The sequence below is a fragment of the Lagopus muta genome, chromosome 4, assembly GCF_023343835.1.
Source record: "Lagopus muta isolate bLagMut1 chromosome 4, bLagMut1 primary, whole genome shotgun sequence".
NCBI classification, from domain to species: Eukaryota; Metazoa; Chordata; class Aves; order Galliformes; family Phasianidae; genus Lagopus; species Lagopus muta.
This window is the reverse complement of record NC_064436.1, coordinates 41,434,577-41,458,456: the sequence shown is the minus strand read 5'-3', so window position 1 is coordinate 41,458,456 and position 23,880 is coordinate 41,434,577. Positions and strand designations below refer to the sequence as shown.

The following is a 23,880-nucleotide window of genomic DNA, read 5'->3' as shown; positions in this document are numbered from 1 at the left end:
TTTGAACCATATTCAGAGTGAAGTTTTTTCTTCTGACCTCTAATTTCTACTTTCACTATCCTCAGAATGGCAGTGAAGGAGAAAGACAACTGATTCAGCTTCTTAAGGCTTGAATTTGTATTTAACACCTCTGTATTGTGAAATGATCTTTGCCTTTTAGCAAGGTAGGGGAAGCTGCACTGCAAGGATGAAATACCATTCGGAGTAGCATTAATAGAATTCACACAATCTTGTTTTGTATTGTTAAGCACATTGAAAGTGGTGGTTGATGTTTTATGGAGCTGCAGGTTATTTCCAGTGATAAGAGCACTTAGTGTGTGTTTGTTTCTTCTGAAGAGTAATTTTAGTTTAAGTCTGTGCTAAGAATTCATAGATGTAAGAAAATCTTTAGAGTAAATTGCGCCTAGAACTAACCTGTGATACATTTTATTTGCAGAATTTGGTAGATCTGGCAGGTAGTGAAAGAGCTAGTCAAACAGGATCTGAGGGTGAGTGTTAGATGATGCTCTTCTGATGACCATTTCTGTTATCTAACCTTTAATTAGAGCCTATGATGGAGAGGAAATGATGTATGTGCTGTTATTTATAAATACTATCTGTTCTACTTGGCAGGCAGGATCTGCACAGGGAAATACTGGAAATTCTATGCAGGGTGAACAATTCAGTACTAATATGGCTTTTCTAGAGTAGCAGATCCGGCAACGGTGATAGATTGGACTAAAAGAGTGAAGATTAATATTTTGCAGTAAAGAAATCCTTAGAAGCTTATAGGGACTGTTAAATTCAGAGCTGTAAACTAAATGGCTCTGTTAACAATCAAGCTTAATTTAAATGACAGCATGAAGCACAAAAATGCCTGTAACTTTTTTTAAATTAAAATAAAAAGTATTATGAGAATAACACAGGTTAATATTCTCTCTTAGTAAAGAATAACTAACCAGGAAGCTGTATTGAAACCTGGTTTGTTATATTTAGATTCTACTAGATGTTTTTGTATCATGTATCATCAAAATATGATTCTGTCTAAATATGATAGGAACTTTGCAAACAGTTTGTTTCTATGGCCCTGCCTACAGATTAAAGATTATTAATGCTGATTTCTCATAGATGACTACTTCGATTCATCTTGACTATTCTAGAGAACTTAATGCTGGCTACTTGTGGGTCACTGTGTGGTGTGGTACTTGTTATTTAACTTTGGCACTGTCCCTCTGAGAATAATGCTACAGAAAAACTTGCTGAAAATGTGTAGCTGTTGTTTTTCAACTAAAGCATTGTGTAATGCCTAGGTGTCCGACTGAAGGAAGGCTGCAATATAAACCGGAGCTTGTTCATTCTGGGACAAGTTATCAAAAAACTTTGTGATGACCCATCCGGGTAAGCTGTTCTGTTGACATACCTGTGTTAGACATCAATCATTAATAGATCATACATAAAGAACTCTAATTTATTAAAATTATATTTGGGATTGATTACTCTTTCAAATGATCTGTCACTTTTAGAACATGTATTTGCTTTTCTGTATAGTAATATCATATATTTCTTCATTTTCTTTATTCTCACTTTCCTACCAGTTTCATAAATTACAGAGACAGCAAGCTGACTCGAATTTTGCAGAACTCCCTTGGAGGAAATGCGAAGACAGTTATTATTTGCACAGTAACTCCTGTTTCTTTTGATGAGACGCTCAGCACGCTCCAGGTAAACGTTCTTGCCTGTTTTTAAGCATTATCCTGATTAGACTAAATACTGATGGCTTGGGGGAAAAATGTAGTGGATGGGGGTGTTCAGTTGCTTGAATCTTCAAAAGGCCCTCTGTTCACTTGGGGCACGAAGTACATCTAGTCTGTACTCTGTGTCTCTTCCCATTCACTTTGTTATGCTAGACTGGCTAGCTTGAAGCCTTTTAGCAGTTGAAACAAAGCTTTCTCTCCTGCCTCAGTGGCAGTAGATTCTGTTTTCTCTTCCTTTTGCAAACAGAACTGCAAGTCTTTAATAACATTTTGGACAGCTTCTACAAGAACAGAGTAATTGAACCTAGTGATGAGCTTTATATTAATTAAAAATCATTAGATGTAATTTTGGTTAAATGCGTTTTTTCTTTATCAGTCAACTACTTTTTTTTAACTCTTTTGGGGAAAAATGAGAGAATTACACTTTTGATTTATTTAACTATTGTACATGAGAGAATATGGTTGCTCTTCCAGTTTGCCAATACAGCCAAAAGAATGAAGAACACTCCAAAAGTCAATGAAGTGCTTGATGATGATGCCCTGCTGAAGAGATATCGCAAAGAAATTCTAGATTTGAAAAAGCAACTGGAGGAAGTATGAATTTTAGTGCATTTATTATATATATAAATATACACGTGTGTATACATACACATTTATGTTTCTTTTTATAGTGTGTATATATAAAGTGTAGCATACACAGAGCATGTAGTGTATAGTGTCTGTAAAATGTATGTGCTTTTACTCATGCGTACTGGTATCTATTCTAAAACATTTTTCTAGAATCGAGACCAATTAAATCATGTATTACAATTAAAAGTTCCAAATGAAGTTTTGTTTCCCCCGTTCTACTTGATGTTCAGCCAAAGCTGCAATAACTTGCAACTGTGTAAGATCACTGGCAACATCTGTATCACATATAGGCTGAACATCCATTTTGGAAGTGGACAGTAGCAACTTCCCACCAAACACCAAGCTCAAGTTCAACTTTGTCCAAAAAAGACAGTATTTTGCTGATGAGAATCTTGCAAGTGTTGTAAGAGACTAGATTGTAAAATATAAAGTATGGGGGGAAAAAAAATCACAATTTGGCACATATTGTTTTGATTACATAACTCATCCAAAGATACTTTATTTTTTGGGACTGAGGGAAGCCAGAGGAACATTTTAAAAATGTCAGTGTTTTTCCCTAAAAAATTAGTTTGCAGTAAAAACTGCTACCTAAGGATTTGCTTCTTATATTTTGAGATACTGAGTAGTCAGGAAAGTATTTAGATTAAACATAGAAATATTTGTTGGAAAATTACATGAGTATTAACAAATATCTACATATCACAACTTATGATTAGGTTGTCAAATAGCTACTGCAACACAGTCTCTTTACTACAGAATGAATTATCAATACCTAAAGTTTTAAGAACTAACATACATTAGAGAAGCATGTTATTTAATAGTTGTAGTTGAAGAGTTTTGGGCTTCTGCCACTGTGAAAAGGTGTATGGGAACTGCTGAACCAAGGCCTGAACCTCTGATTGATCACCTGAGGCAAGCAATGAGTCAGGCACAGGAGCACAGGTGAAGGCAATTCAGCTGTGCTGCTGGAAGGGGTGGAGCCTGGCTCCACCCCTCCTAGACCCGTTTAAGAGCTGACTACCAGTAGGGAAGGATCTCTTCTGGAGATCCCTCCTTTTGGAGTTTTCCAGCAAGTCCAGGATAAGGGTAAGCCCTTTATCTATTCTTTTTGGTGCAATAATCTACTTAGCCAAATTCTCTTGTGTATTTCTTAATTATAACACCTGTATATTCATCAATTATACAAAAGGTCATCCTAAAACTGTTACATTTTTTTTTATATTAAGGATTTTTTTTTTTTTAATAATGAATTTTTAAGTCTTTAGAGTCTGTAGCTGATTTGTTTTGCTATTTTAACCTCTCAAATACTAAGTCTCCTGAGAAACTGTAGACTGTTGTCAGTTTTTGTCAAAGATTAGAGACAACTCTTTTAGACTTAAAGGAATATATGTATATGCTGTTACTTCTCAATCCTGGTAATTCTTTATAAACTACTGTTTCAGGTGATGCACTTAACGTCATTAAACTTTATTATTGTTTCTATGGAAGGTTTCTATGAAGACTCAGATTCATGCAATGGAAAAAGATCAGCTGGCTCACCTGTTGAAAGAAAAGAATTCTCTTCAGAAAGTGCAGGAGGATAGGATACGAAACTTAACTGAGATGCTGGTGACTTCTGCCTCGTTTTCCTCGAAACAGAATGCTAAAGTAAGCACAGACTTCCTGGATCTTTAATTCTGAAATACTTGTCAAAAATTAATACAAATGCACAGAATTACAGTGAAAATGAAAAAAGCTTCAGTTTAGCAGTCCTTAACCTTTGCTTTTAATATAAGTATAAATGATAGTCTAGGCAATTTTCACATGGGTTTTGAAGGAGTAAATTTCTAATACTTCAATGCTGTCTTCAATGAGTCTTCAATGCTGCTTTGCAGTGAACAGGCAGCAAAGAGCTTTGCTTTCAAACTGTCAAGCTGTAGTTCAATTTTAAAGAAACTGCAGAAAAAATAAGCAGCTGGTTAGGATGCAGGACTGTTGGAACAGTAGACTAATCTCCATTTAGTGATTCAATTTTATTTTCTGTGAATTCTTTTGTTTTGTTTTTCTCCCCTTTAAAGGCCAAGAGAAGAAGGAGAGTTACATGGGCTCCTGGTAAAATAAACCAGGAAAATGTGGACTATTTTGAAGATTTTGAAAAAACAACACTAACCACAACAAAAAAAATGAAAATGTCTCTGTCGTCACTACCAGAGGCAGAGGAATGTAAGTACCATTTTTTTTTTTGTGCAGAGAATTCTGTAAAGCAGCGCTGAAATGGAGACTTGAAAATGAAGACCAATCTTTATTTTATAACTCTAAATTAAAAATCCATTTCACTTGCTGATAATACATTTAATTGACACTATGCTATTCAAACTGCTCTGTGAACCCAGAAAGCACTGACTTTGCTTTCAAAGGCAATTACATTCGTCTGTGAGCAAAGACTACTGCCTGGAAATGGAGTGGGTTCAGCTGCAATAATGCAGATAGTTATTGCAATGGAAATAAAACTGTTTTGTTTTTAAAAATGGAAGCTTTGGAAGCTTTAGTTTTGTCATCCTAGGTGAAATAATTTGTAGGAAATCTGTCAGATAACTTCGTAAGCATTGCTTAGCTTCTCAAAGGAAGTAAAGTCACCTCTAAGAGCATAAGGGAGATTTTTCTCATTTGTTCCGTTAAGCAAATGTGTTTGCTTGTAAGAAAATCTTAAAATATGTGGTGTTCTCTTGGAAAAACTGGGGGGGGAGGAAGATAAGGAGTAAAACTCAACACGTTAGCAGATATAGAAAAGTCATTACTCAAAGATTAAACTCTAATTGAAGGACTTACTAGAGGACCTAGATCAAGGAATAAAGAAAGCTGCAATGAGAAAATAACTGGGCACTATTGATACTGAATTGCATCTTTGTACAGCCTTATTACCCATTCATTTGTCAGGTTGCTTTAAATCTTTCTTATGGGAAAGATATGTCTTGTCTTCAAATATTGCAGAATGCTGTTACTTGGCCTTTTTCTTGACCATTAGATACTTTTTCTCATCTATATATAAGTATATATTCTGGATTTTTTTTAATCTTCATTAACTTGTGATAGGTGTTCAGTGTAAGCACAGGGACTGGATTAAAGTGCTGTTCACTTTCATAAAAGAAAATCATGAGACTTAGAAGTCCTACTGTGTGTTATAGCTGTGTCATTGAATCATTATTTCCAATGTGATGAGACCTCTGATAAGAAAATTCTTGATTCCCAATTAAAAACTTATTGCTGTTTAGTATTTTTTGATGCATCTTCCTTTTCAGCTCTGTTAACAGAGAGTTCTGAACGAGACAATGAATATTTTACTGCTTCTGATCAAATTCAAGATACAGAATGGATTGATGGACCGGACATGAACTGGGTAACATCATAATATCTTCATTTTTATCTTACTGTCCTGGTTTCAGCTTGGACAGAGTTCTTTCTCCATGGTGTCTGAAGTTTTGGCTTTGGGAGAAAAACTGTGTTGATAATACAGGGATGTTTTGGTTGCTGAGCAGTGGCTGTGAGGAGCCAAGGACATAACTTCTTGTGCTGCCCTATTAGCAAGGGGAGCTAAGGGGCATGGGGAGCTTGGAGGAGGCAGAACCAGGAAAGCTGACCTATAGTTGGCTAAAGAGGTATTCCAAACCACTTGATATCATGTGGAAAAAGTTTAAAAACATGGGAGTTGGGGGGCTATTGGCTCCTCACTGCTTTATTGACTGGATGTCAGTTGCTGGGTGGTGAGCCATTGCTTGTGCGTTGCTTGTTTTGTGAATGTATTATTATCACTGTTACTATTACTGTTCTTCTTTCTTCCTTTTATGTCTCAGTAAATAGTTTATCTCAGCCCACAAATTCCACTTTGTTGTTTTTGTTTGATTCTCTACTCTATCCCATTGGGAGGGGAAAGCGAGTGAACAACTTCATTGTGTTTATAGCTGACTGCTGGGTTAAACTACAACACTTAACAGTCTATATGCGTTGTATGGTTCTCAGTAAGACAGCCTTACTCATCTGTAGAGCATCAATATTCTGTTATATATCTTTAATAATTATAACTTAGTAAGAAAGTATCTTGGTCATCTCCATGGTGTTGTGGTATGTTCTAGCAGTGAATGAGCTAGAGAGCTTTGGTATTTAAGTAGCTCTGGCAGTGAAAAGCAACAAGGGTTATAATAAATTTGCTTGATCTTGTCAATCAGTTAACTGAAAGCAGTTCTTTCTCTAGACTCGGAGAGACTTTGAAGAATCTGTGCAACTCTGTGAAACTTTAGCAGCAGAAAAGGTAAGCCTGTCCTGTATTCGCCTTGAAATAAGATGGAAAATTCCAATAACCTTTTCTAAAGCTTGTTGTGTTTCTTTCTTCAGGATATTGCTGTAAATGAAATCAATATTTTGCAAGCAAACTTTAATAAGTTAGTATTAGAAAATGAACAATTGAAATCAGAAATAAATGAAATGAAGGAGAAACTGGAGGAAAAGATAGAAATGGATGAATTTGAAGCACTGGAAAAACAAACACAACGAGATCATGAGGTAAAGTGCACAGAAGTATAGATAGATTAGTGTTCTCTATACTGATATGTTTTCTAGAGTTTAGTCTACAGAATGCTACTTTGATGTTGATTCGCAAGAGGTGGTGATACAAGCAGCATTCAGCAGTAGAAAGAATGAGCCTAGGGTTTAAAGTGGACTGAGAGTGTAAAAATCAGACTTTGACTTAAAAATTACAGATTAGATTTTTTTTTTCTATATTTGTAACAATACAGAAATACTCAAAGAAGAGTGCTAATTTTTAAGCTTTTCTAACAAAGACCAAGAGAAGAGCTCTTTCACTTTAGAAGTGCTTCTATATCTGGTCTTCTATTTGTGCTTCCTTTCACAGGATGCAACTTGAATGCATTCATGGCTTTACTTAAAATTAATTTTGATATCTCTTGCTTGTCAGCAATAAGATTATCATTAATATCTGCACTGTGCAGAAAAGACTGTTTAACATGACCAGAGTTGGATGTTCCGTATCTGTATGATTTCTGCATGAATTGCTTTGATCGCTCTTGCTTCTTGAGCTGTTGCAGATTAAATTAGACTTGAATCATTTCTAACTGCTGTGAAGCTGAAATAGAGATTTTCATTTATTAATTTGAAAGAGTGTGGCAACTATGATTTGCTAACTAATAGAAAAGAAAATATAATACAGACCTTGCTTAATGCATGGTGATGGCAACTAAAACCATTGGTGTGGGTGCTTTCTAACATCCTCAGCAATTCTGCTTTAATTTGCTCCACAGATACAACTAATGCATGAAATTACCAACCTAAAGAATATTGTTTCAAATGCTGAAGCCTACAATGAAGAACTCGAGGTGAGCCTTTCTCATAAACTTGCATGCAATAAGATTTGTATAGAACATGGTTTGGTTTTTCTATCCGGTACGGATGACCCTGACTTGATTGGGTTCTAGTTAGTCTTACCAGTTATGAGAAAGGTGTGTCTCATCTTAATAATGCTTATTATGTAAAAAGGATTCTTATAGATTCCTATCAGGAAAACAAACAAACTGGGAACTGTGGGGTTTTTTTTTTTATTTATTTTATTTTTACTTCTTTTCATGTTGTTTTTTAGGCAGAAATGAAGTCCAAACTGGAACAACTAAAAGAGAAAGAGAACAAAATAAAGATATTACAAAATCGTGTGGAGCAACTGCAGAAAGTGGAAATGGAAAGAAAAGAGACATCTCTTTTAGCGGTAAGCATGAGTTTTCTGCTTGGGTTGCTTAGGTTAAGTTTTGCTTTTCTGGAAGTGAGTTAAGCTTAAGCATAGCATTGATGTGATGAAAATCTGCTGCCCAACAGGTTTTAATTATTTTATGAAGCTTAAAATGCAAATTACTATAGTATTCTGCAAGAAGTTTACTTTATAGAGGTACTCTGAAGTAAAGCTATGGGAAATTCTGTACTTTATCCCAGCTCTCAGTGTTGTGCTACTGTTCATTTTAGAGTAATGTACCATATTCTGAGTCACCTGTACATTTTAACCATATTTGAATAATCACATTTGCTTTATTATGGTCATCTTAATTTTTCGAGTTTTTGTCTCTTTCAGGGGGATTCTGATAAACTAACTGAGGAAATTCAACAGCTGAGTAAATCCCTTTTAGATAGTGAAACCATAGCCTTGGATGCCAAAAAAGAATCTGCTTTTCTCAGAACAGAAAATTTGGAATTGAAGGAGAGGATGGTAATTACTTTTTAAACTGCTTTTGTAGTGGTACAAAATACTGTTTGGCAATGTTTGCTCCCAGACTAGAGAAGGATATCTGTAAAGATAAGTGACTTAACACTCAAAATAATGTTTTCACTATGGAACTCATGGAAAGCATACCCTCAAGAAGATAAAAATAAATCTGATGTTATGCAGGAGCTGGTCTTCATTTTTTGTCTTTTATGAGAGGAGAGAGTAAATGAACAGTCTTTGAAGAGTTCCTAGGACAAAAGACTCCAAGTCTGATATCACAGTAGGGGTCAGATTAGTAAGTTATCAATTTAGAAAAATGGGATGGGACTTTTAAGTTCTGAAGGAGTAAAGGAAATAGGAAAAATGGCTATGGTTCTGACTTCAAATGTATCTTACATTTTATTACATTACTCTACAAGAAATGAAGTTGTTTAATGGTGGCAAATTCTATTAGACCAGGCCAAAATTATTCCAATCAATAACACAAAATGTGTCAGATTTAATAATTAACTGCTAAGCAAGTGAACTTGTATTTTGTGTATGAACTTCATGTTGTGTTGTTTTCCTGAAGAATGAACTCTTAAATAATCACAAGCAAATGCAAAAGGATGTGCAACTTTATCAAAGCCAAATAGAAGCAGGAAAGGCGAACTACAAAAAAATGCAAGCTGACTTGCAGAAAGAGTTGCAGTCTGTATTTCAAGAAAACACAAGGCTAAATTCACTGATGGAGGGTAAAATTCCAAAAGGTACTGTTCTGTTTAAGTTGATTTTTTTTTTTTTCCTCTCCCATTTCCTTTTATCCATTTGATGTGAGGGATGTAGGGATGCTCTTTTCTCTCTGAAGTTATTGTCAAGATAAAATATCAGAATCTCTGATACTAATGGCACATAGCAGTCTGCATTAGCACTTTCTTGAAATATTTGTTAAACTGGGATTTCCGTAATGCTTTGTATGTCACCCACGACAGTCAAGTTAATGAAGGATATCAAGGAGAAAGTGGAAATAAACTGAATGCCAGTCTAACCAAGTCTGACCAAATTCAAAGCAGTAGTTCCATCTTTTGATTGCTGACAAATTACAAAATAGTCTTTGTAGACTTGACATCCAGAGCATGATATGAAACTGCTAAAATTAAAACCTATTTTTCTTCTCTTGCACTCTTATTAATTAAAACTTGTTGATTGTTTAGATATGGTTTCTCTTCTGGACCTGGAAAAAAAGGCATCTGACTTAAAAGCAGAACTAGAAAAAGCATTGGAGGAGAATGTACTACTACAAAAAAAAGTAGATGAGCTGTCGGAACTTCAGCCTCCACCAAATACTGTTGAGATGCAGCAGACAGAGGTAAACAAAAGTCGAACTATTCTGCAGCTTGTCTTTCTTTTGTGCTTTTTATATTGCATTTGACTAATAACATATTAATGGAGGCCAATTGGATAGTTTTCAGTAAAAAATCTTAAATCAAACAGTAAGGTTTTACAAAGTTCATTATGCTGTTGTTTCTCAGGCATTTGGTATTTACACGGGAATAAATCAAGAGTTGTATGCTCAGTTATAGTCTGCTATAACTAATGAAGTATTTCTAGTACAAAGCTTGCTTGTTTACCATGGTCATCATTAGATAGCTACATGTGTCTCGTCCTTGTTCACGACACCATTTTACCTATCCTAAAACTGAATTTTTATCTAGATGGGTAAAAGTAAATCTTAATGCTTCTGAGTAGAAACATTGGTTGGAGAGTAAAAGGTTTAATTTAAACTTTCCAGAATTTACAAGCAGACTTTCTTGTTTCCTGGCAGGGCATAGTTTAGTATACTTTTTCCTACAAATTCTTCCTAAGACTTTGCAAAGTTGTAATACTCAGTAGCAAATACAGGAGAATTTATATGCACTTATGGTCTAGGACAAGTAATCTTGAACAAACTTGATTGTGAATATTTTGCAGAATGTTCCAAAACCTACTATTGGCTACTTCTACTTATTAAAAAAAAAAAAGTTAAGTAGATGTTAAAACCTTTATAAAGTCTGTATTGCCAGTAGTGTTGACGTGTCAAAAGTACAATCAGTTTAAGAGCTGTAGCTTGCCATGTTTGTTCAACTCTCAAAACAGTGACAGGAAATATTTTAAGAACATCTTAAGAGTTAGAGGGGAGAGTTTTAATGGTTTTTGAGTGCAATAGGATTTGTCTTCCCCTCCTTCTTCCTGACGTATTTAGATTTTGTTTTATTGGGATTAAGTGTTGGAAGTCTAGAAATGTACTGCACTCTGTATTTGCTTGTATTTGTTTTTAAGCCTGCATGAGTACGTTTTTTATTATACAGCTATAACAAATATTGACTTTTAAATGCTGTTGTTTTTTCCTGACAGATTCCTGAAAAACATGAGTTAAGCTTACTAAAATTGGAAAGAGAAAAGCTGCTCTCTGCGGCAGCTGATAATGAAGTTAAACTTAACTCTTTAACTGAGGAAATTGAAAAATCAAAAGAAGAGCTAGCAGATGCACAGCTTAAATATGTAAACTCTAATCAGGAATATGTAGTGCTTAAACAGCTCCATGAAGAACTAGAACAAAAATACCTAGCTGTGTCAGAGAACTATGAACAAATGAAGCTTCAAATAGAACATTTGTCTAAAGATGCAGAGGAGTCTAAAACAGCTTTGGATTATGTAAAATTAGAGGTTGGTGTCATATTCCTCTTTTTGACATATGCTAAGAATTCTCCAAGTGACTTCTTTTTAAAATATAAAGCAGTAGTTTTCAAGGTATAGTGTTGTAACTGAAGTTCTACTTTCAGTGGATATCAGTTGTACTGTGCCGGATGGATAAGATTTGAGATGCACAGGATTATGCATCTCAGTGGCCTCTTTCCTCATAGGCAAAGAAATAAGCTACTCAAGGATATGTGTTTTCCTGTACTTTTTCTTCTTCTTAAGTTTACTCATTATTATGCAAATATATTTTAAATAAGCAGCTATCGCCTATTCTTTCTGAATTCATAGGAACAAAGCTTTCTCATCAGTGAACTGTTGAGATATTCTTTTAAAAGAAAGAAAACTGAATATCTTTCAAACCACAGAGAATCGCTGCATTACTTGGCAAATAGGGTAAAAATTCATACAGGATGAGAAGGAAAACTAAGCTGCATGCACTTCTGACAAGCCTGTTGGCAACTATATGGCTGTCATATTCAGCTATGGATTTGACAGGATACGATTTCATATGTTTGTGTTTTGGCAAGAATTTTTCTGCTAAGGAGGTTCTGGAGACTAATAATTGATGTGGACAAGATTATAAATGGAGGGTTAATGAAATGATTAAATTCCTACTCTTTTGAAGACTGAAAGGATTGTCTAGCTTGTCTAAGCAGATGAGTCTGTGAAATCATGTACATATTATACTGTTTTACATGAGAGTGAAAGTGTTTATTCCCTTTCCTTTTAAATTAAAGCTCTCTAATAAAATGAAAGAATTGGAAGAAAAGACAGCAGAACACAAACATTATCTTCATGTAAAAGAAGAGCTTGCTCAGGCTCATCACAAGCTAAATGAAATGGAACAATTAAAAGAGCAAGAAAAGATTGTGGAAGCAAGATTGGAGACCAAGGATTCGGAGATCCAGGCAGTTCTTCAGCAGCTTAATGGATGCTGGGAAGAAATAAAAAATCTCACTCAAGAAAGAGATCACCTGAAACAAAAAGAGGAATCTCTCCAAGCTGAGACAGACCAGCTCAAAGAAGACATAAAGGACACTGTTTCAATGGTAGGGATTCTGACTTTATTGAAGTGGACTGTACGTATCAAAAACTATGAAAGAACTATGTAGGTTGCTCTGAAAGTAATACCTCCTATTTATTTGTATGGAAACCTCAACAGGTACAAAGAGCACAGTAACACTATTTGATAGAGCAAATTCTCAGCTACAAAACTGTTTTTCAGTGTAATCACCGCTATTAATTACATATTTTTGCCAGTAATAAACTGGGGGCTTCATGTCGCACGTGTAAAAATCTGCACCAGTGGAGGTGACCCACTGTTGCCTCTGCTGAAGTGTACTACCCACCACTTAACTGTGCTCACACCCACTGTTCAGTCTCCATAAATGTTAAGCAAGGGTCAATGAAGTTTTCTGACAGATCCAGCTTCTGGACCCTTGTAAGTGTCCATGGAATAATTGCTACAGGTGACTTGAGAATTGAAGTGTAGCATTGCTCACTGGGAAGTGAAGGTACAGATTGTTTACAGGGATATGAGAGCAGAGTGCAGTTTGTATGCCATTAAATAGTAGAATGTTGAGTGGAGACTGTAGCCAGGTTCTGTGACCTGTAGTAGTCCCCTAGGCAACCTTAGGTTTCAGCAATATCAGGAAAACCTGATGTACTGCTGTAAGAACAATAATGCTGGGATAGGGGGACTGATGGTGCAAAGACACTGATAATCTGCTTACCTACTACTCCTGGGCCAAATGTTTTGGGTTTTTTTTTTTTTTTTTTTTTTTTTTTTTTTTTTTTTTTTTTTTTGACAAAGTGTGCTCCTTTGGGTGGACTTTGCTTATTATGAGCTCATCAAGAACGTGGAAAATGGTTTCAAACTGAAATAGAGGGGATCTAGATTGGATGTAAGGAAAAAGTTTTTGCAATACAAGTGGTGGAGGCAGCACTGGCACAGGCTGTCCAGAAAGGTTGTGACTGCCCCAACCTTGGAGACATTCAAGGTTAGGCTGGGCTGGGCCAGGCTGTGCGCTTGACCTGACCCTAATTGAGATGTGCCTGACTCCCCTGCTGAAGAGGGACAGCCTAGGTGACCTTTAAAGGGTCCTTTCCTATTCAAATGACTCTGTGAATGTCAGTGGATGCATTTTTTTTTTTCCTGCATGAAGGAATTAAATGACACACCTTTGCTTCATATGCACTTCCACATCTAACACCAATTTGTCAAACTGTTCCTCTGTTGTCATCTGTCACACAGCAACAGAATGTAATGGCTTATGGGTGAGAAGGTTCTGCCTCTACTGCCACTCCACCAACATCCACCTCTGTGAGCCAGCGTAATAAAATAGGAGGCATTACTTTCAGAGCAGCCCTTGTATATTGAAACATATGGGGGATAAGGGGAGAGAATTTTCTTTGGTATTTTGTTTTTATTTGTTTGGGTGTGGGTTTTTTGGTTTTTTTGAGGAGTACCTACTAACGTGGCAAAAAATAGCATCTCTGTCTTGTGGATTTTCTTTATTCTCAAGAACATTTTAGCACATGAAGAACTGAGAAATGCACAGAGTTCTCTCCAGAAATCCCAGGAAACTGTTAAGAAGCTGGAGAAAATTATTTCTGAAAAAGAGACTCAAATTGTGAGTGCTAAGGAGACGCTCGGGAACACTATTAATGAACTTCAAATACAGGTAAGATGTTTTGTAATCATTCAAAACTAAAATGTTTCTAGCGTCTTTCCCAATACTGTGAAAGCAAGTCTTGTCAGTTTGATTACAGTCTCTTCTTCTTGCTCTTAAATTTCTAGACCTTTGGTAGAAAATAGTCAAAAAAAGTGGCATTCATAGCTTGAATTTCTACAGAGATCAACAACTGATAGTGTACAATGAACTTTTTCCTAACTAATATGTGCTATAGGTACCAACTTGACAGGTGAAATTAGATGGCAAATAGAGATAAGGGGTACCCAAGAATAGTAACAGAGCTTATGGTTTGTGAATTTTGTTCTCAGTGAGAAGTCTCGTATGTGGCTGTAAATGAAACTGAGTTCATAACATGGAGCAGGGAGCTGACATGTTTTTCAAGCTTGTGTACAAATGACCAGGAAGAGTGCTGTACCTTATGCAGTAGCTTCAGTAACAGTTCCTTTTGCAGGCCCATCTGTAATAGATGATAGTAGACTTACACTGCAAGACCCAATAAATTAATCAACGTTAACTTAGTATTTGCATGGTTTTTGAAAGAGCAAATGCATAGGAATAGATGGAGTAAGTTTTTCTTATTTGGCTTTTTCCTATCAGATGTTTTCTAAATAAAACATAACCAGTATTAGAGAAAAAACTGTGGAAAAATTAGCATTTAAAACAGGTGACACGCCAAAGACTGTTGGATTTTTTTCCCCGGATTTGTTACAGTTTGTTAAAGATTTGTTTAAAAATACCATAGCTGAATAAATGAAAGTTTTCATGTTTTAGTTTTCATTTTGAGTTGTTGGAGATGTTATCTTTGCATATTTTGTAGTTATCACAGATGACAGAAGAACTTAAAAACATCACATCAGAAAGAGACAGGCTTGCTGCGGAGACTAAAAGCCATAGAAAAAGTGATGAGCTTCAGGTGCTAAAGGAACAAATATTTTCCCTTACACAAGAGAAGAATTCATTACAGGATAAGTTGGACAGTTTACATCTCAAAAAAGAAGAATATGGAGAAGGAACTCTGGTAAGTATTCTGCTAAGTTGGTAATACAAAGCATACGTGTTTAAACTTTACTTTGAGTGATAATAGTTCACTAAATAGACCAGGGAAGGATCCTACTATTTGACTGCAGGCCATCAGGCACCACAAGCAGTATTGTTTACCTAAGAGGCAATTCAACCAATACTATCAGTTGTATCTGGGCAACTAGTAGCAAGCTATGACAAACTTTTCCTGTAAATAGAATTTTATCTTAATACAGGATGGTGGTGTTATGGGTTGATCTGCATAGAGATGAGGTACTGTAGTTAAGTATTTGAACCTAAGAATTGCTTAACTGAAAGGGATGCTGATGTATTTTTCAAAACATAGAAACCTTTTCGGTTTTGTTTTGTAGGCAAGGTGTGCTGATGGCCTTTACGCCCAACATTTTCCCTAACTGAATATGCTGATAGCATGTGTGTGTTTTTATACATAAATGCACTTGAAAAATATAAACTTACAAAAGATATCTGTAAAGTAATATTTATGGGGAGGTGGACAGACTTGAAGAGATAATATCTTGACATCTTATCACAGAATCACAGAATGGCTTGGGTTGGAAGGGGGACCCTAAGGATCATCAAGTTCCAACCCCCCTGCCATAGGCAGAGCCACCAACCTCCAGATCTGATACCAGACCAGGTTGCCCAGGGCCTCATCCAACCTGATCTTATCTAATGTTGAAACTAGATACATGGACAAGATCTCTGTAGCACATTTGTTTTTCCTCAGGATTAAACCACAGCCGTGGTGTTCTGCTTTTGGCAACCTGTTTCAGAAGACATCTTTTCAAATTTTATATATATATGTATTTTTTTCAAGAAATTTGAAATACTGAATTCAGTCAAATCCTGTTAATTTCCATTTACAAATTCCTTTAAAACATAGGTGTTTTTTTTTCCATAAATAGCTTGTCAAAGGTCTGATAGAATTCTCTTATCACTGCTTCTCTAAATCTGATGACTTTTATTCCTGTGTGAAATAGGAATCAGCGATTCGAGAAAAATCTGTTGAGCAGGAATTAATTCATCTAAGAGAGGAGCTGAGCCAGACACAAAAGAAACTGCGTGAAATGGAGGAAGTGAAGGCAACTGAATTTAACAGGGAATCTGAAAAAGTGGAACAAACAGATCTTATTCCAAAATTGCATGATTGTCGAGAAATGAGCACTATGACAGAAAGAGATGATGATTTTAAAATGCAACTGGAGAATCTCCAAAGTGAGAGAGACCACTTGAGAAACACCGTACAGGAAGCAATTAGCATGGTAATGAAAACCGTTCCATACCTTTAAGGCAAAGTCTTTAGTAAACTTCTGTCATAATTTTTGGAAATGATGCTCAAGCTTTAATTTACTTGAACTGTTTTGTGTCCAAAGAATTCAGAAGTGCAGGAAGAATTGAAATGTGCTCATAACTCCATTAGACAACATCAAGAGACCATTATGGATCTGAAAGAAAGTATTTCAGAGAAAGAAAGTCAACTCTTGAAAGCTCAACAGGCGTTGAAGGAAAAGGCTGAAGTGGAACAGAAGGTCAGATATAGTTTGGTGAAGCAAATAAGTTCTATCTTCTACAGACTTCAATTTGAAAGGTTTCAATAAATGTATTAACAAAACTTAAAGCTTTCCCCTTTTTTTATCTACTTCGTAAAAGAAGGCCATAACAATAGAGGAAGTGGAAAGATAACCAAATTGCAATTTGATATGTAAGCTACAGCCTTTATAACAAAATGTGCGTTGGTGCTGAAGAATCAAATATTAAACATCAGTGCTGCTATTTGACCTCAACTTATTTTCCAAGTCTTACACTTCTTAATGTTATTATAGTTAACGTGTTATCTTTCAGCTATGTAACTCTAAAGATACCTAAGTGACTAGGGGGCAATTTAGCCCATTCTTTCACTTGCTACACTTATAATTTTATTTTTTTCTGCTTATTTTTGTATATGAAGCTATTGTTGCTTTAAGAAAAAAAAAAATAGGCTTGATTCTATCAAGCATTATCTGCTGTGGATATAGATCTGCTGTGGAGTTGTTTTTCTGGAATTATCATGAACTGTAGGTTTTCATACATGCTTTCTAATGAGATAGAAATGCTGAAACATGATTAACGTATCAGTAAAATTGTTATGTTATTTGTTTGCAGCATTAGTAAACTGATGGATGTTTCTTCTGTAAAATTTTCTTATAACAACCTGTATGTGGAGGTGGAGCTTTTGAAATGTGATCCATTGGCACTTTTCCTACATCGACCTGACTACTGAGACAAAAAAGGGACATAAATTTAAAAGTTACTGTTTTTTTTTTCCAAGCGTCCATAGATATATCAGCAATATTAATAAGCTATTTGTTCTTTCAGCTCACTGAAGTAACTGAGAACCTGACTCACATCTCTTCTGAGTATGGCAAACTACTGGCAGAAAAAGAACAAATAGAAAGAAAAATGAATGAGCAGATCTCTCAGCAGCTTGAGAAAATAGCTTTACTTAATGTGGAGAAAGATGAGCTACAGCAAATGGTAGAGGTCTCTAAAACAGAAAAAGACCAGTTGAAGGCTGATTGTCAGGAAAGCAAGGAGAAAGTACGTATCAAATCTCTTAAATAATTGTTTTAAAGACGCTTTATAGCACTCAGTTTCTTCAGTCCTGTAGCTATTAGCTGCTCAGTATCCCTCCCTCTCCATTTGTTCTCAGCAGCAGTAAACTAAAAATTGACTCTACTAATCCAATCTGGATTTTGGAATTTCTCTCTTAATTTTCCTTTGCAGCTGTTGTGGTCACTATGCCACTCTGGATTAACCATAGTTTTCCACCTGCTGGATAAATGCTCTACAAGTTTCTCTTACATTTCCAACCTACAGTGGCTTCACATTTGGCACTGAACAGTAAAAAGTAATCTAAGGTTACAAAAATCAAAGGTTTGAGGTTTTCTTCAATTTGAACTCAAGAATGAGCTGACAAAGAGAAAGCTAAATCCAGATCTGAAATTGATTTTCCAAATTGATTCCATTTCTCTGTCTTGTTTTGAAAGCAGGATACTGCTTATTCAGTATTCCAAGTATTTGCCTAGAAAATGTGTTTACTTTGATGCATCATTTCAGACAAACTTGGCCTGAGATGCAGCTAACAAAAATTTAGCTGCTATGTTCTGAAACTAATTGGAAGTGAGGTAAATAATTATTTCGGAAAAGAATTTGCAGTTTCAAATACTTCTCTCCTAGAAATTCAAATGCCTTGTCTTACCACTCTTAACCTAAACAAGCAACGTTTAAGAAAGTCATACTGGGTATTCAGCTATATAACACTTTGTTCTGAAGTTGACAGAAGTTCTGACAGAAATGGAAAGTCTGCAGGAAGAACTAAAGCATCAGAAAGAGCAAGCTGATATTCAGAAAAATATGCTGGCAGAAGGAGAAGAGAAACTACAAAACACTGAAGAAAAGCTGACTGAGGAAATAAACAAACTGAAAGAAAAGGCAAGTACAGTAATATAAACTCCTCTTAAAACTAATTTAGCAACTGTCTCCTCAAGGGTTAATGAGAGAGAAAAAGTATCTACCTACAGTAACTTGGGCTATTTTACTTTTTGATAGATGATCTTATGATAATAGTTATTAGCAAAAATTCCACAGTTGCTAAACTGTGTTTTTTGTTCGTTTGTTTTGTTTTTTTTGTTTTTTTTTTTTTGTCTTTTGTATCTTTGTAGATAGACAAGTTGAATGAGGACTTAAATTCAGTAACCAAAGAAAGGCAACAGGTGCTGGAAGAAATAAAAGAAAAGGCAGAGTATGAAAACAGCAAACTTCAAGAGCTGGAGAAACAATGTGCTTTGTTGGCACAGGAGAGAGATCAGTTCCAGGAAAAGCTGGAATGTGCTCAAGCAGAGAAGAACAAACTGGAAGTTAATCTACAGGAGAGTATTAATAAGGTGCTTTGTCTTTAAGTATAATAATTATAAATGTTGGAGAGCAGATCGGCTGTTTCTTGAAACTGTTTTGGAAAAGTTTCTTATGGATATTATATATCCAAATTAAAGCTCACCAGTGTTTTTCAATTTCTGTCTTGTGGAATTGTATTTTAGGATATATATGAGCTCTTTCAAAAATCTTATCTAAGGCTACTTCATTTAGAAAGGAATGAGCAAATGTATATGTTGAATTACCTAAACACTCTGGTGATATTTTTTGAATGCTACAGTATATCTTGTTGAGCTCTGAAATTAACACTGAAAGTGACAAATTCTCTACATTGTTATTTTGCTTCTGGATATTCAACAGTGAAGGTGATAGTTTGGTTCAGTGTTGAGCTGGAATTCTTATTCAGAATCAGCAATCTGTAGATGATTCAAATCTAGGGTGCTACTGATTCATTTGAATTTAGGTATTTTTTTGAGTGTTAGTTGTATTGCTATGAAACTTGAAATTTAGAGATTGTGAAAGGAATGCTACTCCTATAATAATAAAAAATAATTTTAAATTATTTTGACAGTATTCCCACGATAAGTATTCCCATGATAAAGTTCTCTAATGTGAAGTCATTATTTCTAGAGAGTTATTAAAGCAATATGAATGAGGTTCACATTTCTCCTTTGTGTTCCTCTTCTCTGAAACAAGAATTGAAGAAAGTAAGTCCAAGCATGTTTGATAGCATACTTTGTACAGTTCTTTACACTAAATGCTAAGGACTTATCAATATTCTGTCAGGTTTTTCTTAGAATAAACTTTTCAAATGAATATGTAACTTTCTATGCTCAGACTGAAGCAATTTGTGATTTTTTTTTTTTTTTTTCCCTAAGTATTTAACTCATATGAAATAGTAGTTTGGTGTGTTAGAAGTAGATTCATATATCTCACAACTTTTAAAATATTTGTTGGTCTAACTTTATCTCAGATTCTTGAAACTGAAAAGGAGTTGAAATGTCATCAAGAACTCCTCAGTGATGAGAAAATGAAAGCTGAAGAACGGGAAGAACATCTGTTAAAGGTTCAGAGGAGGTCAGAGATCTTACAGGACAGCCTAACAAATAAGGTGGGGAGTCCATGGTTTTTATTTAGTTACTCTACAGTGCTGCTTTCTGATGTTTTAATCACTGAGCTAAATTCTTGGTCAAGACAACTCCTATTTAACTTTAAACTGCCAGCACGTCATTCTGTGTTCTATAACGAGCACGAACCTGACAAAGGATTCTGTAATGATTTAAGTAAAATTTAGAAGCAGCACTTTCAACTCATCTCAGATAAGTTGGCTGCTCCACTACGGTGTGCATAAATCCACATCCATTTTAAATACAGTGGTAGTTATTTATGTATTCATTCAGACTTTAAAAATCACTGTGTAGACAGTATGATTCCAAGAGGGTTTGCAATTTTTGGAGCTTTGCACAGTTTCAAACTGTATCTGGTATTCAGCAAGTACTGCTGCTTAGATCTTCCCAGCTCAGTCTTTTTTGCGATTTTTACTTTGCATTTCATCTGTCAAACTTATTTTGTCTGTAGACCTAACAGTGTAAGTAAGTATTGCTTTAGGTAAACAATTAGTGTTAGTATTCAAATCGTTGGAGCAGATAGATGGACAATTCAATTGTGTTTATCTTCTGCTAATTTTTCATCTGTTTTTTGTAATATGGATTTATGTTGACTGCATTTTGTTTTCACATTGCTTTAGTGCAACCCAAAGTTGGCTAGAGTTGTCTGGGTGTAATGCTATTCTTAATCTTTTGAGAGATTAGAACATTGAAATCATTTTTAAACTTTTCATGCTGCTAGCGTGAATTTTAGACTTACTGGAAATTGTCTTGTGTCAAATACAGACAACTCATTTTAGTCCTCCTAGTGGAGTCTATAGACTAGGATCAGCTCATTTTTTTGTTGTTCCTCCAATGTTACAGATTCAACAGTTAACTGATACACTGAATAGCATATCAAGTGAAAAAGACCTGTTATTGGCTGAAAGAGCTACTCATTCTTTCCAACTTGAAGAACAAATCTCATCAATTAATCAAGAAAAAGATGAGCTACAAAAACTTCTCCAGGACATCAGTTCTGAGCGGGACCAACTCAAGATGGAATTGCAGAAAAGTTCTGAGATGGTTGGTGTTGCAAGCCACATACCTAAGTCAGTAATAACTTACCTTCTTGAATCTTACTTAATTATGTATGCATTTATTGTAGTGTATTGAAACAAGTGAGAAACTGGAATGTGCTCTAAACAAACTGAAGCAGAGAGACCTGAACGATACTTCTGTTCAAGTGAACTTACTGGATAATGCAGAGCAGATGGATGATGACAGTCTGGTGGCAAAAAGCTTGGAAATTAAGGTGAACTACTGTACTTTTTAAAGGATACATGTCAAGATTTAATATTGTTTATTCAGGAGCCTAAATCTTACTTCTGTGTATGATTTATAAGGAATTGGTGAGTCCTCTTTCTTTACATTAAAAATTGAAAATGAAGATAGTAACGGCCTGTAAATTTGGGCTGTCCTATATTTGCCTTAAGGTGTAATATAGGTTCTGTATGTGATTTGTGAGGGGCAGTTTACCAATAGTCCCTTGAAGCATATTTGCATTTCATAGCCTGCTAACTGCTTTAAGCTTACGGTGAAAGCTTTCCTAGGAAAGAAATCAGCTTGTCCATTTCACAAAGGAAGACAGAAGGTAGAGTGTTAGGAGCAATTTCATGATCTTTCCACAAGAGGATCAAAGAGATCAGCACTATTCTGAGAGCAGCCTGGGTGGTAAACTTGTGAACAGACGACAAATTTTATTTCGGGCCCAGCTCACTGTTTCAATCGTCATCTGTGACAATAGAACAGATTTCAGCTCTTGCTTTACTCTTGTTCCTTTGTAAAACCTTATGCGTGCTGTGGGGGTTAACCTGGAATCTGATGTTCAGCTTATTTATAACTAATGACTCTTTGCTTATTGTGACTTAATTTGCTTAATTTATATTTAGGAACATCTTGAGACATTCACAGATATAAGGAAGAGGTATGACTGTCTCTCTACAATGTCTCTTGATCTAAAAGCTGAACTGGATTGTCAGAAAGCAGTGATAGCTGCAATGCTGAATCAGCTTTCATTGGAACAGAGTAAAGAAGTCAATCGATTGCAAATGGAAAATGAGAGAATTAATGGTCATCTCCAGAGTTTATTGAACAAACTAAAGGTACCAACTAAAATGCTGAATATGTGGATAATTCATACTACTTTGTTTCTTTTTTTTGATAGTCTCACTATTAACAGCTTGGATTCTATACGATCTGGCTTTGATATTTCATAAATGCGTGTCTTAAAGAAAATAGACCCCTAACATATCTAAAAAACTGGAACTGTTTAGATAAACGAACCTCTTTTTTTTTTTTTTTTTCTACTGTAACGCAGCTGTTTTCCGTGGTAGTATTTCATCAGTACTAACCCATTTTCATTGATGGGAAGTGTTCTGTTTGTAAATCAAATTATAGTCATCTGAGTACCTATTTCCTTGGAGAAGATATGCAAGATGCCTTGGAGATTTCTGTTTATTTTGTAAAAAATACCAAAAAGTTTAATAACTTCTGTGGTCATTCAGACTTTCCTCAATCCATAGTTCTGTGGAGAAACATACTCCAATTATTAGGAAAAAATTAAAAGGACTTAAGAATGAATTACTGTCATCATGAACAGGAGTATAATTAAACACACAGTTTTGGTGCGGTTTTTTTATTTAAAGGGAGGGAGAAGGAAGGCGGGGAGGCAAAATAATGATAGAATGAAAGTTCTGGTAATAAAAATATCAGTCATCTTTATAAATACCATTACCTAAGATGTTTAACAAGAAAGGCTTAACTAGTATTAAAGAACCTGATCTCCTATTTTCATATAAGCTACCTAGTGTTCTTTTGTTGTTGTTGTTCAACAGTTTTTGTTCGGTCGTGTTTGTTCAAAGAAGAAGGATTATCATGCTACTGTTAGTAAGTATGTAATGGAATTGTATGAGGAAAAGAAAAAACAACATCAGTTACAAGTTCAAATTCAGTGCTTGAAGAAGTGTCATTTGAATCAGAATGAAATATCTTCTCACGAGTTAAATGTCGAAGTGTGGCAGAGTTTGCACTTGAATACACAGGTATGATTTAAAATTTTCAATGACTTGGGTATTTCAAGACATGATCTAACATGGTTGCACTAGTCTAATGGGCATTGTTTTTTTTAAACTTTGCTTGAGGAGGGAAAAGCAATTCTTTTTTAACGCTACCCAATTACATGAAAAGAATTTGGATTGATAAAGTGGCTAAAAATTAAGTTTTAAAAAAAAAAAATTTGGACTACTGTTTACTAGTTTGCCCTGTAGAATACATTTCTATGTCACAGAATCACAAGGTTGGAAACGACCTGCAAGATCATCTAGTCCAACCACCCTCCCATTCCTATCAGTGCCACAAGCTACTAAACCATCTCTCGTAGCTCCTCATCCAGGCGCCTCTTGAACACTGCCAGGGATGGCGACTCCACCACCTCCCTGGGCAGCCATTCCAGTGCCTGACCACCCTCTGAGAGAAAAAGTTTCTCCTAATATCCAACCTAAACCTCCTCTGGTATAACTTCTTGCCATTTCCTCGGGTCCTACTATTTGCCTGGGAGAAGAGGCCAGACCCTTTTGCACTACAACCTCCCTTCAGGAAGTTGTAAAGTGCAGTGAGGTCTCCCCTGAGCCTCCTCTTCTCCAGACTGAACAATCCCAGCTCCTTCAGCCTCTCCTCATAAGGTTTGTGCTCCAGACCCCTCACCAGTTTCGTTGCCCTTCTCTGGACACGCTCCAGGGCCTCAATGTCTTTCTTGTAGTGAGGGG

General features: G+C 35.6%; 1 protein-coding gene across 2 annotated transcripts in view; it reads left to right on the top strand.

Moving 5' to 3' along the window:
- The window catches only part of CENPE (centromere protein E), a 40,321-nt gene that overhangs the window by 5,613 nt on the left and 10,828 nt on the right, over positions 1–23,880 (top strand). Inside the window, exons 9-36 of one of the 2 annotated variants that reach the window (XM_048941148.1) lie at positions 437–488; positions 1,290–1,377; positions 1,575–1,701; positions 2,208–2,327; positions 3,852–4,010; positions 4,421–4,565; positions 5,642–5,739; positions 6,592–6,648; positions 6,732–6,899; positions 7,655–7,729; positions 7,990–8,112; positions 8,470–8,604; positions 9,173–9,350; positions 9,795–9,949; positions 10,975–11,286; positions 12,057–12,368; positions 13,845–14,003; positions 14,833–15,033; positions 16,037–16,318; positions 16,430–16,585; positions 17,412–17,633; positions 18,369–18,527; positions 18,758–18,979; positions 19,942–20,079; positions 20,939–21,139; positions 21,222–21,368; positions 22,006–22,218; positions 22,951–23,157. In XM_048941148.1, coding sequence (XP_048797105.1) covers positions 437–488; positions 1,290–1,377; positions 1,575–1,701; positions 2,208–2,327; positions 3,852–4,010; positions 4,421–4,565; positions 5,642–5,739; positions 6,592–6,648; positions 6,732–6,899; positions 7,655–7,729; positions 7,990–8,112; positions 8,470–8,604; positions 9,173–9,350; positions 9,795–9,949; positions 10,975–11,286; positions 12,057–12,368; positions 13,845–14,003; positions 14,833–15,033; positions 16,037–16,318; positions 16,430–16,585; positions 17,412–17,633; positions 18,369–18,527; positions 18,758–18,979; positions 19,942–20,079; positions 20,939–21,139; positions 21,222–21,368; positions 22,006–22,218; positions 22,951–23,157 — 4,611 coding nt within the window. Of the gene's footprint in view, positions 1–436; positions 489–1,289; positions 1,378–1,574; positions 1,702–2,207; positions 2,328–3,339; positions 3,450–3,851; positions 4,011–4,420; positions 4,566–5,641; positions 5,740–6,591; positions 6,649–6,731; positions 6,900–7,654; positions 7,730–7,989; positions 8,113–8,469; positions 8,605–9,172; positions 9,351–9,794; positions 9,950–10,974; positions 11,287–12,056; positions 12,369–13,844; positions 14,004–14,832; positions 15,034–16,036; positions 16,319–16,429; positions 16,586–17,411; positions 17,634–18,368; positions 18,528–18,757; positions 18,980–19,941; positions 20,080–20,938; positions 21,140–21,221; positions 21,369–22,005; positions 22,219–22,950; positions 23,158–23,880 lie in introns of those variants that run through there. The other variant, XM_048941149.1, reaches the window with a different exon arrangement.